This window comes from Pygocentrus nattereri, chromosome 21 (assembly GCF_015220715.1).
Source record: "Pygocentrus nattereri isolate fPygNat1 chromosome 21, fPygNat1.pri, whole genome shotgun sequence".
NCBI lineage: Eukaryota > Metazoa > Chordata > Actinopteri > Characiformes > Serrasalmidae > Pygocentrus > Pygocentrus nattereri.
The window spans coordinates 23,951,926-23,971,140 of record NC_051231.1 but is presented as its reverse complement, the minus strand read 5'-3'; the positions used below and the strand labels follow the sequence as shown (position 1 = coordinate 23,971,140).

Genomic DNA, 19,215 nt, shown 5'->3' with positions numbered 1-19,215 from the left:
CATTATAAACTCATTACTGGTTGTTCTCTTGCGACACCGCTGGGTGAAAAGAGTGGTGGCTAAGTGATGGATGGCATAGCAATCGTTCATTCTCTGTGAGTTAGGTGTCATACATTGCCCCGTTCTCACAAAGAAAGAGCACCAGCTGCTTTGGCTTCTCTTCATTTACCAAGCTGTGGTTAGCATAGTGTGGTTAGCAGGGTGTGCTTAACGTGTGACCCCACCAGCAGGGAGGGGTCTCGTGCTGAGTTGCAAGGGTGAGATCCTTGTCATTATCTCATGACGCAGTTCTCTGATTTCCAATGGCACCTTGTAATAGCGGTGGGATCAGAAAGCTTCACTGACGTGCATAGGCTGAGCTAGTGCTGACTTTGATCTCAGCCACACTATGTGGTATGTCACGTGTGGAGAGATATGGAGATATTACACTAAATCAGCTTTGTTGCATTGCTTTGCGGGGACACTTTTCAAAGAGCCCGTCTCAGCCAGTGAACTGCTGTCTTAGAGGCAGGTTTATGAAAGCCTCTGGAACAATAAAAGACATACAATTTTAGTAACTGATCAGTGATTGGAAGTGCTTTAAAAAGTCATTGCACCAATTGTTTTAGGATAGATGAAATAGTTTTGTAGTGAATGCTACACTGTTAAAAATAAGGGTGCCAAAAATAGGCCTTTGGAGCAAGTCCACAAAAGAACCCAGGCTAGCTCTTTAAAGAACTGTTTTTTGTGAAAGTGAGAGGCCCAATTTTCCTTCCTGTTTTTGTTAAGTAGAAGTCTTATGTAGTATATAAACGTTATAAAGATGCAAAACATACCATTCACTTCCAAGTCCATACAGTCCGTTTATGAAAAAGTATGAATTGCTTTTGTGACATCATAAAAGTCAATGCATTTACATATATTCATCTGTTCAGACTAGAGCAGGTTAACCTGCCATGTAATAGTAAAGTTATTAGAAGTGTCTTAATCTGCTTTTTAAATGAGATACAGAGAAGCCAATCAGAAAGGAGGTCATTTGCCCTCATTCAATCGCTTTTGTGATGTCACAAAAACCATTTACTTTTTTGTAGCTTTAACAATGTTACATATATCCACTTAATCAGCATATAGCAGGATTGACAGTGTAGTTATAAGGAGTGCTTTAGCCTGCTTTTTGAATGAGATTTTAGCAACCTATCAGAACAGAGGTGATTTGCATATATCAGTCTTAAATTAGACAGCTTCATTGATGTTCATAGGCTGACTTTGATCTCAGCCACACTATGTGTATGTCGTGTGGAAAGATACTACGCTTAATTCTAGGGCATAATAGTGGAAAAATAGTCAAGTAAAAGTGAATTGTGACTGGATTTGGTACATTAAATCACGCAGGCGGCATAAATGGACTAACTTTAGAAAACTAAAGTGTAGAATATGTGCCTTTTAAATGTTAAAGAATCTGCACATAATGTACATTTGTGGTCTTACTTTATTTGGACAGCCCCCAGTAGATTTATAGATGTTCAGTTTATTAGCAAACTATATGTTGAAAGTCAGTTGATTCTCAACAGTGTAAGGGTTATGTTTAGGACCAGGGTAAGAATTAGGTTTAGGTTTTTGGATTGAGGTTTGAAATAGGGTGAGGTCAAGGTTTAGGGGCAGGGTAAATTAAGGTAAATGTAATAGATAGTTGAATGTAAGTTAAATGCAAGAAAAGCATCTATGAAATATTTAAAGTGGGCTATGCAAATAAAGTATTGCCTAAATTTTCATGAACAGTTCCGTTTTTCTTAGAACCGCATGTCCAATCCAAAAAACATTAAAGAACGTTCATTTTTAAGCTCTTGATGTTGATGTTTTCATCCTTTGTAGCACCAGTGTACGTATCTTTGCATAAGTGCCCAATAGACTAATATATGAGTGTCAAGTGACTTTATTGTGTCTCTTCCTCCCTGAAGTGAAGTAGTCATTAAATGTTATGGCCCTCAGAAGACACTTTGAATATTGTGCCACACAAGAGATGCCAAATGCTTCATAATGAACCATCCCATGTGGGGAGGTGATGCAACTTGTTTTCTCTCGGAAAGATTCACAAATCAGCAAATCAGTGTTTCCTGGAAATGTCCTTGGCTGACTTCTCTTTGTTTCCTCCTTTCACATGAGCTTTTTATTGTAAGGAGATCAGAAAAAACACATTTCTGGTCATTGGCCAGTTGGCAGAGACTGTACGCTGTTCACTCCACCTGGCTATGAGGAAACAATGGTGATTATGTTTTATAGACTGAATTCTGTGGTCAGATTTGGTTCCTCCGAGTCTAGGAGGAAAGGGTGCATCAGCAGGAAAAGACATACTCTGATTTTGATATCTGACAGACTTTATTGTTGTTATTTAACAACAGTTCATAATAAAAGCCTTATAGAGACTATGTTCCAGGCATCGTGCACATGCAGTTCAGTTTATTGGCCAGGACAATCTATATTTATTAAGAAATAGGCTGTACAACAAGACTGAGCGATATGGTCATAAATCTCATCACAGGATAGCATTAAATATTGATAACTATCACTAAGTATTATAGGCACCTACAACCCCAATTCCAATGAAGTTGGGATGTTGTGTAAAACATAAATAAAAACAGAATACGATGATTTGCAAATCCTTTTCAACCTATATTCAATTGAATACACTACAAAGACAAGATATTTAATGTTCAAACGGATAAACTTTATTGTTTTTTTGCAAATATTCACTCATTTTGAATTTGATGCCTACAACACGTTCCTAAGAAGTTGGGACAGGGGCATGTTTACCACTTTGTTACTTCACTTTTCCTTTTAACAACACTCAATAAGCGTTTGGGAACTGATGACACTAATTGCTGAAGCTTTGTAGGTGGAATTCTTTCCCATTCTTGCTTGATGTACAACTTTAGTTGCTCAACAGTCCGGGGTCTCCATTGTCGTATTTTGCACTTCATAATGCGCCGCACATTTTCAATGGGAACTTTGCGCTGATAACAATCCAGGGAGTCCTTTTCCTCTTTGGCCCGGAGGACACGACGTCCATGATTTCCAAAAACAATTTGAAATGTGGACTCGTCAGACCACAGGACACTTTTCCACTTTGTGTCAGTCCATCTCAGATGAGCTTGGGCCCAGAGAAGCCGGCTGCGTTTCTGGGTGTTGTTGATATATGGCTTGTGCTTTGCATGGTAGAGTTTTAATTGCACTTGTGGATAGAGTGACGAACTGTGTTCACTGACAATGGTTTTCTGAAGTGTTCCTGAGCCCATGTGGTAATATGCATTACAGAATGATGTGGGTTTTTAATGCATTGCCGCCTGAGGGATCGAAGGTCACGGGCATTCAATGTTGGTTTTCTACCTTGCTGCTTACTTGCAGAGATTTCTCCAGATTCTCTGAATCTTTTGATGATATTATGGAATGTAGATGATGAAATCCCTAAATTCCTTGCAATTGCACGTTGAGAAACGTTCTTAAACTATTGGACTATTTGCTCATGCAGTTGTTCACAAAGTGGTGAACCTCGCCCCGTCCTTGCTTGTGAACGACTGAGCCTTTCAGGGCTGCTCCCTTTATACCCAATCATGACACTCACCTGTTTCCAATTAACCTGTTCACCTGCAGAATGTTCCAAACTGGTGTTTTTTGAGCATTCCTCAACTTTCCCAGTCTTTTGTTGCCCCTATCCCAATTTCTTTGGAACATGTTGCAGGCATCAAATTCAAAATGAGTGAATATTAGCAAAAAACAATGAAGTATATCCGTTAGAACATTAAATATCTTGTCTTTGTAGTGTATTCAATTGAATATAGGTTGAAAAGGATTTGCAAATCATCGTATTCTGTTTTTATTTATGTTTTACACAACGTCCCAACTTCAGTTGGAATTGGGGTTGTATATGGAGAAACAGTGCATGTACTTATATTGGCTTAAAAATATATGCGCAATGTATGTGATGTTAGGTGCTAAATATATTTAACTGTGCAATTTTTTAATACTTAAATGTATGTATGCCAGTTTTACTTTTATTTATATTTATATATATATATATATATATATATATATATATATATATATATATATATATATATATATGCATGTTACTCTGAACAAATCAACAGGTTTATTGTTATATGACATAAAAATTTACTTAATGTCAGTAATGAAAAAATATGCCATGATTTTAATAAAATATCTTTTTCATTATTTAAAAAAATTTGATTTCAGTAATTATCTGTATCATTTTATCCTCCAGGCCAGTACTGTACAGTAGATCTCAATGCATCAACAACTTACAAGTAAACAAAGCAAGTGATATAGAGAATGGTGCTGGGGGAGCATTGTCACTTTACTGTCCTGCTATACTACTCAGTCTTCTCTCCCTTAGCAAGTTCACATCCATCCCGACAAAGAAAGACCCTCTGTTCCCTCCGCTTTTTTTAGATAAAGGGTGTCACTTTTGTTTTGGTTGCTTATAAAGAGGGGTCTGTAAACAGAGGACACATGTGGATATTGATTGATATTCAGCGAACCGCTCAGCCTGGCCCTGAAGGCCCCAGTCACTGGGCCGATGAAATCGGCCGCTGTTTTAGGCCACTGAGCTTGTTTGCTAACAGCCCAAGCTTTGTCAGTGTTCCAGTGGCTGCTCTCATGAGGGGAATGTGCTGAGCTGCTGTGGGAGCCAGAGGACAACGCAGCATTTTAGCCACGTGCAGGTGCCCCTATAGTTCTCCCTTAGTCTCCCCCCACTCCCCCCCTGCCCTGTCCCAGCGCAGATTCCCTGTATGGAGGATGTATAGAGAGTATGCAGCTGTCTCTGCTCGAGATGGCTAACTCCCCAGGGAGCAGGGTTGTATTGACCTTCCTTCAGGCTGAACAAACCATAGTTTGTAGCAGTGATATCAAAGAACCTCATTTGGTGCCCTAAAGAACCTTGAAATGGATTAAGAACTTTTTAAAAATGTTAAACACACATTCCAGACAAAATTAACAATTTAACCACATGCTAGCATAGGTTGTTAACGTGTCTACCCGTTAGGGCTGCTTGATTATGGCAAAAATCATAATCACAATTATTTTGGTTAGTATTGAGATCACGATTACTATTGACTTTGGAATATCATGCATTTATTGAAGTTTTTTATTGTCATTTAACAGATCTCCTTGAACTTTAAACATAATTCATGTGAACAAAAATATTAAAATGATTTAAAATGTAAAATGTATTCATGTAAAAATAAATAAGACCAAAGATCAGCTATCACTCATAAAATAATCATCCATCCATCCATCCATCCATTTTCTAAGCCGCTTCTCCGTCAGGGTCGCGGGGGGGAGCCGGAGCCTATCCCAGCAGTCTTCGGGCGGAAGGCAGGATACACCCTGGACAGGTCGCCAGTCCATCGCAGGGCAATAAAATAATCAGCTATCACTAATAAATAATGAATAATAATAATAATAATAATAATAATAATAATAATAATAATAATAATGGTAATAATGCAACGCAATTTATCCTGATTATGTTTATCCATCCATCCATCCATCCATCCATCCATCCATCCATCCATCCATCTATGGATATATTACTTTCTGCATGATTTACAAACTGAAGGGTCAGATGTTGGGATAGGGGTTATGAAGAATGTGTGTATGTTTGGTTAAAAAGGGTCAAGGATATGAAGCCAAGTCAATGAAGCAGAGAAAGTGTTTAAACGAATGGACTGTGAGGCTTGCAAGGTTTCCAGAACAGGAGAGACAGAGAACTCCACACAAAATAAATGTCGAGCCTGGAATAAACTGTTTGCTTTAAACAGCAAAGCAGCATGTTTTTCTGACAGACTTTCACATTTATTGCGTCAGACTCACAGCATTAGCATTGAGACCGGACACACACACATACACACACTCTGTCTCTAAAACAGCCTGTGAAAACATCCTGGTCGGGGCCACCAACAAGCGTGTGATAAGGCAGACAGAGAGCCCATTTAAGAACCTTAAAAATAAACAAAATGCTCAGCACAGCCACAGCAGAGAAAGCCATGCATGGCCTGACCACTCACTGTCATAATCTTAAGCTTCTCTCAAGCCTAAACATCCATTAACCTGTTACAGGCCAAGGAGGTTACTGATGTGTCTGTAGGTAACATATAATTACCAGTGAGTGAACGTCACACCACTTTTACACAGAGTTAATGAGATGACTGGTTTGTAATCAAGCACATTTTAGCAATTAAGATGCAAGATACGGATTGGTTCAAGAAGAACAAGATGGTGGGAATTTATACAGTTAAAACTGTAATGTTGTGCACTAAGATAAATGTAGGAAAGACTTAATTGTATCTTGACTTTTTGTATTGTTTATGACGTTTCTACTGCAGCAGTGCATCTCTCTGTGGATTTTATTGTTTCTGGTGGCCTTCTATGCTAATGTAGGACAGGATATAGGATTGGAATTAGGGATGCATGATCATAACAATCATATTGTTCTCATAGCAGATAATTGTTTGGAAAAAATTATTAGCATCGCATAGACGTTTAGATTTGTCAGACATGTGAACTTATATAAAAAATGAAAAAGTTATGGAACATTTTTTTTTTTTGAAGTTGCAGTTGCAGCCTCTTCAGATGTTTATTTATACACAGATACGCACATGAAAAATATCAGATCATCACTGATCAGGTAATCTTAATTAGTACACAAGGCCAGACAATAAAAATAAACTGACAAATAGCTATTTGCATCATTATCATTTGTAAGATTTCCATGGAAACCAATCCCTGCGAAATCATAGAGACTGTACAATTTAGACTGTAATTTAAAAATACGATATTTTTTATTGAGGAATTGGGTTCAATCGAGTAATTGTTACAACCCTAATCAAATCTGGATCATCACAAAGGAATCACTAAAATGTTACACATTTGAATACTTCAATATTAAAGTTTTATTTGAATCGGGTGTGGACTTCCGTACTGTCCACTGCCACGCTCTCTCAACTTGGAAGCCACTGTAGGTTTGACCTGATCTGTCAGCTTCGGCAGAGCCCCATGTGACTCACATACATACACACATACCCAGGCACACGTGGGGCTAAGAATAGTTCTCGGAGGGCCAGGGGGCTGTTCAGTGCAACTGAAGCGAAGATGCACATGAGTCCCTTCCCCCACCATCATCATCCTCATCAGCCTCCAGCCGCTCACCCGCGTACATGGCTGCATCTTGGTCTAGGTGCATGACTGGCTTATGCGCACAGAGTGGTAGATTCCCTACAGGGTTAAACATCCGTCAATAGACAAAAAATGTCAGGACATTGTGAAGACTTTAAACACGGGTAATAAAGTTATTTAGGTTATTTCATTAAAAAACTGGAGGAGATTTCCAACCAGACTGCACAAGTTGAAATGTTGCAAGTTTGGGGCTGTTTTTCTTTCAGTGGTGTTGGTAAACTTGTGTTCGTTGACAGGATCATGAACTCACAAGGGTATAAAGCTATTTTGGATTTAAACCCACAGAAACCTAGTTTTTTAACCTACTCAATTTAATACATTTGTATGTAGAAAGTATGTCCAAATACGTTTTGGGGCCACTGTACATCCCAGGTGTGTTTACATGCTTTGTCATTGCTACTGAGACAAATAAATAGTATTTTAAATTTTGTCATTTTAATTCATTTCTACATAGTTTGCAAATGCCAGCTGCCATTTACTTTATGTCAAAACTTCATGATGACAGTTATATGTCATTGGTGTTGGAACAGAATCTTAAAATGGTAATTTTATGGAAAAAAAACTAATGTAAAAACATCCTTTTTCCAAGTAATTTTGGATCATTTCATTGGTCCGTTCATCATGAAATTTTAACACAATGTGAAAGATAACAAATTTTGCAAAAAAAAAAAAAAATACATAAACAACAAAAATATAGATACAAGGTTTAAAGCTAACCCTAACCTTCACCCAAGTAACCAAAGATAAAGGGTTTTGGTCCTGGCATTACAGTTTAGCTACGTTTTCTCAGCTCGTTTTTGTGCTAGACAATGTACAAAACCAAGCAACACACAAGCACCTACTTTCCTCAGGTCCTTGCCTGCTGTATTAGAGATGCAAATGAACAAGAGCCTTTTTACAAAGCCTACTAATCAATGCTCACAGGCATGAAGATGCATCAGTATGCAAGCTATTTCTGTAAGCTTGCTCTAGTTACAAGAGTACATTTAAACAGCTTGAAAGACAATGAATGGCAGTGAAAAGGCCTGATAGTCTGATAATGATATCATTGTCATCACAGAATTACAACAGTTCATAACTGTGAAACACCATCAAGTGGCAACATACTTTACCAGAGAGCCAACAGCTGGTCCAGATCAATCCTCTCCCTGAAAATGAGCCCAAAAACCACCCTCATATGGCACATAGCACTATTAGATTTCATTGGCTGTATCCTGACTTTAACAGCATATTGTGTTTCAAATCCAGTTTAAAAATGATTTGCAGAAGCTTCTTAGACATTCTGACTGCAGTAGTTTTCAGAGTGGTCTACTGTATGGCTCTTTCTCATGATAAAATGTAGTTCCTGCAGATTTCTTCATTTTAGCTAGCTGCCTCAGCTGTTGCTAGCTAATGTAGCTAACAATTACCCCACTTTTGAATTAGCATTGTACAATCCAGAACCTTAATCATCTTACACTTGCCTAAAAAGACAAGTTGTCAGATAATTTAGCTTATGTGGATTTTACTGTGTACTGTTGTTAGCTATATGTATGTAGCTAAGGATTTTAACTGTATGTTCATAGCTAAAAACCTTAGCAGCAGCTATATTAGAAGGCTACTTTTTTTTTCATTCTTTTATCCACTTCTAAAACAGTATAGATGGCTGTGTTGCACACTTTTAGGGTTGTACAATCAAACCACCAGTCCTACACCAAGTAACCAGGGAGGTCTTTTCAATTCAGTTAAGCCATATAGAGAAAGCTCAGCTGTCTGGCTGTCTGTGCTATGCTTAAGGTACCTCCAACAATAGAAACATGGGAATGTAGCATCCCTGCAGCTTCGTCTCAGAGATGACAGAGAATGCAAAGGCTCACTGCATTCTGAACTACTCTGTTTCTCTCAGCTGTCTTATATGTCAAAGCTAAACCAACAAAGTCCATGACCCTTTAACCCCCACCCCTTGAGCAGATGATAGCAGGGTGTTTTTTGCATTACAACAGCACATTGCTTTTGTTTTAGACAGTCGCAGCCCCTAACCCTGCAGCATTCAGCTGGAGAATTAGCCAAAGAGCTGCTATCAATAAAACACCACACCTCCTAAAAGTGCCTCTCTGGACGGGTCCCTGGCGTCAGAGACTCTGAGTCCCGAGGCTTGGCACCTAAGCTGTGAGCTCACCCCGTCCCTCCCAGGAGAGAGGCTGTCAGAGCTGGGCCTCGAGCCAGACATGGCCTGCTGGCCCCCTCTCCAGTCATCGCTCCATCCAAGTACGGCCAGTTAAAGTGATTGTTGGGTGAGAAATCAAATGTACGCAAGTTTCCCCTTAGCCAATCCAATCGATCAAGATGTTTGGTTCTTTAGTTTTGTACTGGAGTTACAGGGCTAATATAACTACCTAACAAGTAGTGGAAGCTTAGCCTTCCAATTAACGTCATGCAAACTCATGCAAAATCATCACATACTTGCCTCAAAATGTGTCAAGTTGTAATCAAATTGATTTTGGATACATGACTATTATCTACAGAAATGGAAAAAAGTATGTTGCATAGTTAAAGATGCTCACAGTCATCTTAAAGCAGTAGTGTAGATGTGTTCCCAGGGTTCTATGTTCCCTCAGGTCTTTATATCATACATTAAGGAAACCTATAGGGTTTCGAAGGCCATAATTATAGTCCCTGGGTCACCAAGGGTCATGCAGGGGTCAATAAGTAGCAAATGTGTCAGTAGGAATGCACTTGCCCTTGTTAGGCTAGCCTTACTGAGCAAATTAACCAGCTGTGAAACCTATGAAACTTCTTTCCTTTCTTTTTTTTTTGAGACACCACAGCACAGCTATACATAGACATTCGAAGCATCTCCTGTAACCCTGAGGGAGAAGCAGCTTAGAAAATGTGTGTGTGTGTGTGTGTGTGTGTGTGTGTGTGTGTGTGTGTGTGTGTGTGTGTGTGTGTCCAAAACTCAATTTCAGATATAATTTACTGAATATATAATAAACAGTATGTATGTAAATATACCGTGGAGTCAAGCTTATTTTCATGTTGAGGAAACATGATTGACGCAATGTGATGCAGAAACATGGGGCCATAGGAACAAAGAGTTTTTTCCCAGGAAACTTCAGTTTTTTGAGGCAATTTCATTGAGCGAATAAAAGGTCCCTGGGAAAATAGAGATGACCCCACTGAGGTGTTAAATCTTGTTTTTTGGCCCATTTTTATAGATGGAAGTATATCAAACAGTGCCAAAAAACACATAAGCAAGTCATTTAGATATTACAAGTCGGCACATTTTGGGGCCAATTTGTGATGGTTTAGCCATGGAGTTTACACTCATTTGTGCGGCATAGCTTTAATTAGCCTCAAGCTTCAGTGCAAAAGTAAATTTTAGATGCCAAACATGATCAAGAACTGAGGAGTTAGAGGGAAATTTGGGGTTAAGAGGGAAACTGTGTAAATTTGTGGAGCGTTGTTGTGTGGAAGTGATTAGTCACTGACTTTCTTTGGTTACTTTTCCCAACGATCTTTTTCATTTAAAATCCATGCTTTATCTTAACTTTCTGTCATTATTTAGTGGGCGAATTAAACTGTGCAAAAATGAGGGCTGTTTGATTCCAGAAGGGAGTCGATGCCGACTCTTGTCAACACTCTCGATTCCGAAAACAAAGACAAAGAGAAAGACGTCTGGCAAAAAAAGAGTAAAATGTTGAATATAATTTGCCTGTGACAATTATTACATAATTAGCTAATCGCAGTTATTTGAGATGATCATGATTATTTAAGCTGACTGCAGTCATTTTCCGTAGTCATTAGATTGCACTGGTGCAGGCAAACTTAACTGCCTCTGTGTGGAAATCATTGGAGCTCTCGATTCCCAAATACTTTGAATTAAGGAATCTTTTTGGGATCGACTCTCAGCCGAGCTCCACATCACATCTTAAATGTACAAATGCACACGTTGTTCTTATAGGGAAGATCTGAATATTATTGATTGTTAATGATACTACAAATGCATGCCTTATTAGTGTACTCACACAGGTCAGGGTGAAAACCCCTCACATGAACTTTGTGTTCCACTTAAAGACTGCCATGCCACCCTTGCTCTGTGTGTGTGTGTGTGTGTGTGTGTGTGTGTGTGTATGTGTGTGTGTCTGTCTGTGTGTGTGTGTGTGTGTGTGTGTGTGCTCCTTTTAAGTGCTATGTGTGGTAGGGTTAATGTATGGAAACCCCTTGGAGTAAAGCTAGAGTATGGAGGGCAGCTGTGACTTGTCTTGATCTCTGGGCCCTGGAGATTGGGCCTCTTGTGCTGTGTTCCCAGCGCTGTATTAAAATCTAAAGTGGTGCTTGGCCATCACAAAGGGTTTAGCTGTAGATGTATAATTTATTTTCTCACCAGTGAGTGAGATAATTTGGAGTTAGAGCCTGATGTAAATATTACAAAAGCTTCACAATATACCATTCTCTGCCCCATTCATACAGTGTTAGTGTAATGCTGCTGCCCAAAGAAAAATAAGTATTTCAAAAATGAAAGCTGTACAAAGGAAAGTCATCCTTTAATTTTAATGTAAGTTAATGCAAAGAGATTTTTTTTATTTTAATTTTGGAGTGTTTCTATTGTATGGCGGCATGGTGGTGCGGTGGGTAGTGTTGTTGCCTCATAGCAAGAAGGGACTGGGTTCGATTTCCCCAGCTGGGCGACCAGGGTCCTTTCTGTGTGGAGTTTGTATGTTTTCTCCGTGACTGTGTGGGTTTCCTCCAGGTTCTCCATTTTCTTCCCACAGTCCAAAGGCATGAAGTTAGGCCAATTGGACATGCTACATTGTGTGTGTGTGATTGTGTCTGTCTGTCTGCCCTGCGATGCACTGGCGACCTGTCCAGGGTGTGTCCTGCCTTCTGCCTGATGTCCGCTGGGATAAGTTCTAGCACCCGTCAGCGACCCTGAGGGAGAAGCGGCTTAGAAAATGTTTTTGTGTGTGTGTGTGTGTGTTTCTATTCTTCCAGTCATTAAGAATTTTTCATACAATATAAAGGTCAGCTACTGTACTCAAATGAAGTAGGAAAATAAAAATTGAAAAAATGGAGATAACTTGTTGTCTGGGCAACAACCTATGGAAATTAAGCTGCAAAAACTGCCTGTTTTTAAATAATCATGGTTGTGATGTCACAACCAGGAACAAATTTACATATGACCGCTATTTCACACTGAAGTAATAAGGAGTGTCGGCAGCTTTTGGAACAGGGCATAATACAGACCACTCGTGAAGAGCACAGCCAATCAGATCAGAGGCTGTTTACATACCCAGTCTTAAAGACACAGTAACAAAAACAGCCTATCATTGCTGAGGAATAAAGGGAATAAAATGGTCATGTAAATATGGTGATGGTGAATTATGGTTGTTTTGTTTTTGGAACATAAATCCTGCAAGCATTATTAACAAATTTTTTGGGGGGAAACAAGAAAAATGAAAAATATGGGCTCTTTAACCACATGGTTACAGTGGAAGGATACTCCGTGACACTTTGCTCCTGTGGATGATTATTATATTTGGTAAATCATCATTTAGCTGAGTGAAAAACAGACAGGGGAGGGGAGATGTTGATTTTCTTGCTTGTAAACACATACAAATACTCTGAGGTTATGTGGTAAATGTAATTAGCATACAGACATCTAAGCATCTAAGGCTTTCTCTAACAAGTGGGTTCTATAGTCTTATATACAGTGCTTCCCATTCTGTGTTCACTGTTTACTAAGCTAACAACAGCAGCTTTGTTACATGACAGTGGTGTTTGTGAAGTGATGCACTCTTTTGCATTAAACAAATATCTCAATTTGTATAATATATCTCTGTGACAGTACTGTACTGTATATTTCTATTTATACTGTACAACTGGACTCTACAATAAGAGAGACTGTATAGAAGGAGAGAGAGTGCAATTAGATCTGTCTCTCTTTATCTGTCTTACTAGTTGGTGGAACTGGGTCGTGCCATGAGTTAGTAGAGCTGGAGAATGAACTTGAGTAATGAGATAATCACCCACAGCCACAGAGCTCAGGGCTTTCACACTTACACTCATTAGCTAGATTTATTTAACTACAGATGCATCGTCCCCTTAGGTACATACTTAAGTGTATTCTTCTCTTCTCTTCCTATTTTCCCTTCTCACCTCTTCTTCTCCCCTTGTCTCATATTCCTTTTTCTTGTATTTTCTTGTTCTCTTCCTTTCTTTTCTCTTCTTTTCCTACCTTGTTTTCTCTTATCTTCTATTCTTCTTTTCTCTCATCTTCGTTTGTTCTCTTCTCTTTTCTTTTCTGTTGTCTTCTTCTCTTCTCACCTTATCCTTTCATCTCACCTCGTATCCTTTTCTTTTCACTTCTCTTTTCAAGTCTTCTTCTCCCCTTTTTCATTCTCTTCTTTGCTCTTCTCACTTTGTCTCCTTCCCTTTCTGTTCTCGTCTGTTCGCTACTCTTTTCTCTTTTCACCTCATCTTCTCACCTCCTATTCTCTACTCTTTTTCTTTACTGTTCTCCTTTCTTCTGTTTACACTCTCTCCCTTTTCTTTTCTTTTTGCTTTTCTTCTACCATTTTTTTCCTCTTCTCACATCTCACCTCACCTTCTCCACTCTTCTCATATTCTCTTGTTCTCTTCCTTTCTTTTCTCTTCCTTTCTCACCTCATCTTCTTTCCCCTCTCAACTCATCTTTTTCTCTTCTCTCTTTTCTCACGTTTTTTTCTCTTCTTTCTCACCTTCTGTTCTTTTCTTCTCTTTTCTCACCTTCTCTTCTTCTCACATCCTCCTCTGTTCCCACCTCATCTCCTTTTCTTTTCACTTCTCTTTTCAACTATTCTCTTCTCCCCTTGTCTTCTCTTTTCTTTTCTCTTCTTCTTCTCCCATCTCACCTCATCTTCTCCACTCTTCTTATATTATTTTCTTTTCTTTTATTCTCTTTTTTCTTCCTTCTTTTCTTTCTCTTTTTTCTCCTGTTCTCACCTCATCTTCTTTTCCCTTCTCAACTCATTTTTTCTCTTGTTTTATTTTCTATTATCTTCTCATTTCTTATCTTTGCTTTTCTTCTCTTATTTATTCTGTTCTTCTTCCTCACTTTTTTCTCTTCACTTTTTTTTCCTGTTTTGTCTTCTGTTTCACATCATCATCTCGCCTTATTTTAGTACTTCTCTCCTGCTGTCTTCCTGAAGTAAGAACCCTGTTCTTCATGCTCTAGACACTGAAGAAATTGAAAGCACATGGTGCAAGTCTAGATATATTAGTCATCATTTTTTGTTATTGTTTGATATGGTGTAAGTGTTGCTAAACAGGGGCAACACAAAAGTTTTGTGGTGCACTGATGAGGTCATTGTTGGACTACATCTGTTTTTTGATACGTCAGTCCGGTCCACATGACACTGGGCCAGGTATTACTTTCACCATCCACTTTGGTGGTTTCTTACAAGAATGCCTGTTTTCTTCTCTTCTCAGAGCGAACATCGACGAGGTGGAGACAGATGTGGTCGACATCGAGGCCAAACTAGACAAGGTACGTTCGTGTAGGCTATGCGGGAAAACTTGATCCTTTTGATTTCAACACACCGTGCAGAGCTGATGTTAATTCCTTTTGAATTGTATTGCCTCAGGCTTTTTGAAATCTGAGGAGATAAGAAGCAAGGCTGTTTGTGATAATATCAGGGATCCAGTGCAATACAACCATGCTAGCTAAGTCCTAGCTCAGATCATAGAGGATTAACAGGGATCAGGAGGCAGACCCAGTTAGACCCAGCAGTAGGCCAGCATATAAGCAGCTCAATCCCTTCATCATAGACTAATGCATTCATTGGAAAACTCTGTCTTGTTCATATACAGTTAGAGACTGCGGCCAATCTACCGATGCACAGTGTGCGTTTGCCATCTTCTAAACCTTCATTGTTGGTCAGTTTCTGACCACAGAGCTCCTCATGGTTGTATATTTTTCAATGGTGGACCACTCGCAACCTGGCAGTGACACTGACATGTCTGATACTCTCCTCACACGCACTACCATGACAGTGTCAAAGCTGTGGTGAGAATGATCCACCGCAAAAATAATATCTGGACAGCAGCTGTCAAAAACTGACCAGTGATGAATGAGGTTAAGGGCTGATAAACGGTGTAAGATCAGTCTTATAGTCTGCAGTTTCAAACACTTGTTTAGTGGAACTGTAAAGTAGGTGGGGCTCATAAAGTGGTGAGTGACTGGAAGTACAAAGTAGATGTTTCTAATAAAGTGAGAGTAGTATATGCCCACATCTCGGTCTAGTTTGTCAAGTTCTGCTGTAATTGAAATGCTTTACTTTTGTTTATTTACAAAATGTGTTTACACAAAGCAGTAGCAATAATATGTAACCTGTGATGCACTGAAATAAAAATTCTTGACCAAAACTGAAATTGAGGACATGCTCTGTAAGCCTGTTTTGATTTAGTATAATAATGCAGATGATGTTTCATGGTGATGTTGTGAAACAGAACTGAAAGATCTAGAGGACTGTTTTAACTTTAAACAACATGCGAAATAATATTAAATATTAAAAGCTGTAAAATTATAAAAATGTAATTATGATTTCCCAAAAGCTGAATTTCAAAGTACCTTTGCTGCAATGTTGGAAAATGTTTTTTAATATGTACAGTATGTGAACGTGGCTTTGGAACTCCCATCTATCAGAGTGAAGTTTCTCCAGCAGGAGGTGTGCAAGTCGCTTTAGTGTTTGTCATTTAGAAACAGCCATGAATTTCAGCAGAATCTAAAGAACACTTGTTTGCTGCAGCAACAACTTCTAAACTGAGAGGTAATTACCAGTTCATTACCAAAAGATATTTAGTTACACAGTATTATTTAGGGGATCTCCATTTAAGAATTTCACTAAATCACTTAATGCTTGAAAGCATGTAAGCTAAAGACTGTAGAGCGTAGCTGCAGCAGACAGACTGGGTTTGTATTTTTCACTGTTGATTTGCTGCTGCTCAGACTATTTAAATATGTGCTGACCAGCACAGTAGAGCAAAAAAAAAAAGAGAAAAAATGGTGTTTTCATTAAGATTATTTGTTAAGTATTAGATGTTGATGCTTCCTTTTTTGGCTTGATTTGGTCTATTTATTTATTTTTCTCTTTCAGGCCTAAAACCAAGAATGCCATCCCTAGAAATGATCTCATGATCTCTCTGCTTTTTGAAATTATGGGAGATCATTTTAGGAGTTGTGGGATGGTTGTTGGTTGTCCAAAAAGGCATAGCTGAGTTGCAAAAGAGCCTCAAGATATCAGTTATTTTATTGGCCAGCTTTCAATTACAGTTTAAAACTGTGATTAAACCCAGCATAAATTCTTGTGTTGTTTTGTTATAGCCAGTATTGACAAATAGAAAGAAGCACTAACCTGCCCACAGTCTCTTTTTTACACTTCTTTACTGCACTATGTATGTTGGTTGACTTATGCAATAACAGTTATTAGTAGTCCTTCCCTTTTCTTCTTAATAATTAATATATTTATTGTTATTGGGGTATTTTGCAAAAATATTGATAAAAATATGGAGGTCAGACAAAGACTTTTAGTGAGACAATGAAAAAAAATGTTATTGTAATAAGCAACAAACTGAATATGTACTGAATATGTATAAAAGTATTATTCCTATGTTCCTGTTTTTGTGTTTTAATATTGACATATAAAGCATTCAGTGTCAATGTAAGGCCCAATCTCATTTCTTCTTTTGACCCCTACCCCTTGTTTTCAAGTGTCACCCTAACCCCTTTGAACTGTGATACAAGGGGTAGTGGTTAAAATCTTGCTATACGAAATGGGACAATCCTCACATTAAAAAAAAAAAACAACAACAAACATTGCTTCATTAACAGCTACTAGCGGTGCTCTGTAAGCAATGTAGCCCGTCTTCAGTGATAGCAGAGAAGGGAGAAGTTCAGTGACCTCACTGCTGGGCTTTAGTTACATTTAAGGCATCATATGCTTTCAAAGAGGGGATATAAGACATTTATTATCAACCTCTTCTAATTTTTTGGTGATACCAAGCTGAAGTCAGATATTCACCAGCTTCTTGTTCAAATCTTCCCATTCCACCTTAAATGGTGCAGCAGTTACTTTCTGGCGCTTCAGGTGTCTATACTGCCGGACTATTTAAGGTGGAATGGGAAGGATAGCTAGCTAGCTACTGAAACATCAGCATGCTATTAGCGATTTTTTATGCTTGTTATGAAGAAAAAGACCTCAATACTTTGAAATGACATTAAACTAAGATAATACGACTGTTACTGTAATTCTAGTAACGCAGAAAATACTCACATTTGTGGGGTTCTTTGGTCGCTCGCGCAGCCTTCTTGCCGGTTTTTCTTTTTTTACGATAACACTCTGTTTGGAGTGAACCTCTCAAAAACCTCAGTTTGGAGGGCCATGTAGCCCTAACACTTCGCCCTACCCCTCTAGTTCAACAAAAATTGGGACACCCTAACCCTAGACGTGAACGCGCAAAACAGAGGGCGGTCAAGGGGTGAAATGGGATTGGGCCTAGGTGTTATTGTAGGCATACTTTGTTTAATACTTTACATTTGAATTGCTGTGTGTACATTATAACCACTTCCTCCCAAACATCCTAAACCAAATTTATATAATAATATAATAATAACATTTTCATGTTAGTGTTAGGGTTAGTTTTTACCACCACTGGAGGCTCTTGCTGTAACTCAATTAACCATCACTGGGCATAGGCTTTGGTTAAACAATGTTATGCCAAATTGATCAGCTGTTTACATCCACGCTAATCTGATTTAAGCAGCAATGCATGTGCAAGTGAATAATCAGTCCAGCTGTAAGAGCATTGCTCACTCTTGTGCCTATGCCACATTTACATTCTCTCTCTCTCTCTCTCTCTCTCTCTCTCTCTCTGACCTTCCCCTAATACATGCTGACATGACTACAAGCATATATTCATGTGCACCATCACACACATGCCCATGCCGCTGTGAACCGCGTCACTATAGCATGGCTTATACGCTCCAGTTTGCTGCTAATATGATTAGAACAAGTCTGCCATTCCTGCATGTTTGTAGATGTAATGCAGGGTGCAGATGCCACAATGAGAAACCCCCAATATCTCTCTGACTCCCATGTTCTTCCACATTATTAACTTCTATAGGGTCATAAAAAATAGAATGGAATGGGTTTGCAGACAGTAACATCAGTGTAATTGGTTTTGTTCCACAGTGTTAATGTAGTGAAGGATTTAGAGGCAATGCAACTACATTAGGATTCTGGCAGCTAATTTAACTACTCAATGTTTTTTTAAAAACAGCCTCACGTGAGAAATGTCCTTTCAAAATACGATACAGCAGTTCATAGATTCAGGTATGTGGGATTTATTCTTTAAGCAGAATCACACATTTTTTCCCTGCATAATTTATCAATAAGATGTAAACAAAGTTATTCAGAATGGTTTGATATGAAATACTGCAGTCTAGAGAAGTTACTGAGTCAGAATTGTTTGCAGTGGTGGTGCAGACCAGACATCTGAAGAGTTTAATGCCTCTAAAAGTCACCTTGCAGAAAGTTATTACATGAAATGCATATGAATACGCTGCCTGATGCTTGATACATTGTTTGGCCATAGTTTTATCTTGAGTGGAATTTCCCTTTAAGTATAGAGTGGGTGAACATTAGAGGTTTTGCTATGGATTAGTTTAAAGAATTCACCAGCATTTAATTTATCTCTGTTGCATCTGTGAATGGTCAGTTACCATAGGCAGCAGTTTTGATGTGTTTTCCTGTATAAATCTGTTTAACTGGGACATGTGAGTTTTCCAGAGGGATGAATTTTTTGGTAAAATGTATTGGTGTAGGTGGAGTTTTCATCAGGCTTCTGCTTAATAGTGCATGACAGTTAGGCCCAATCCCATTTCTTATTTTTACCCCTGCCCCTTGTTTTCGAGTGTCATTTTGCCCCTTTGAACTGAGTTATAAGGGATTGAAATCTTCCCCT

The 19,215-nt window shown here is 38.7% G+C and overlaps 1 protein-coding gene across 2 annotated transcripts in view; it reads left to right on the top strand.

Annotated features, from left to right (window-relative positions):
* acap3b (ArfGAP with coiled-coil, ankyrin repeat and PH domains 3b) overlaps window positions 1–19,215 on the top strand; it is a 104,819-nt gene that overhangs the window by 33,458 nt on the left and 52,146 nt on the right. For both annotated transcript variants that reach the window (XM_037532403.1, XM_037532401.1), the window contains exon 2: window positions 14,683–14,740. In XM_037532403.1, coding sequence (XP_037388300.1) covers window positions 14,683–14,740 — 58 coding nt within the window. The remainder of the gene's footprint in view (window positions 1–14,682; window positions 14,741–19,215) is intronic.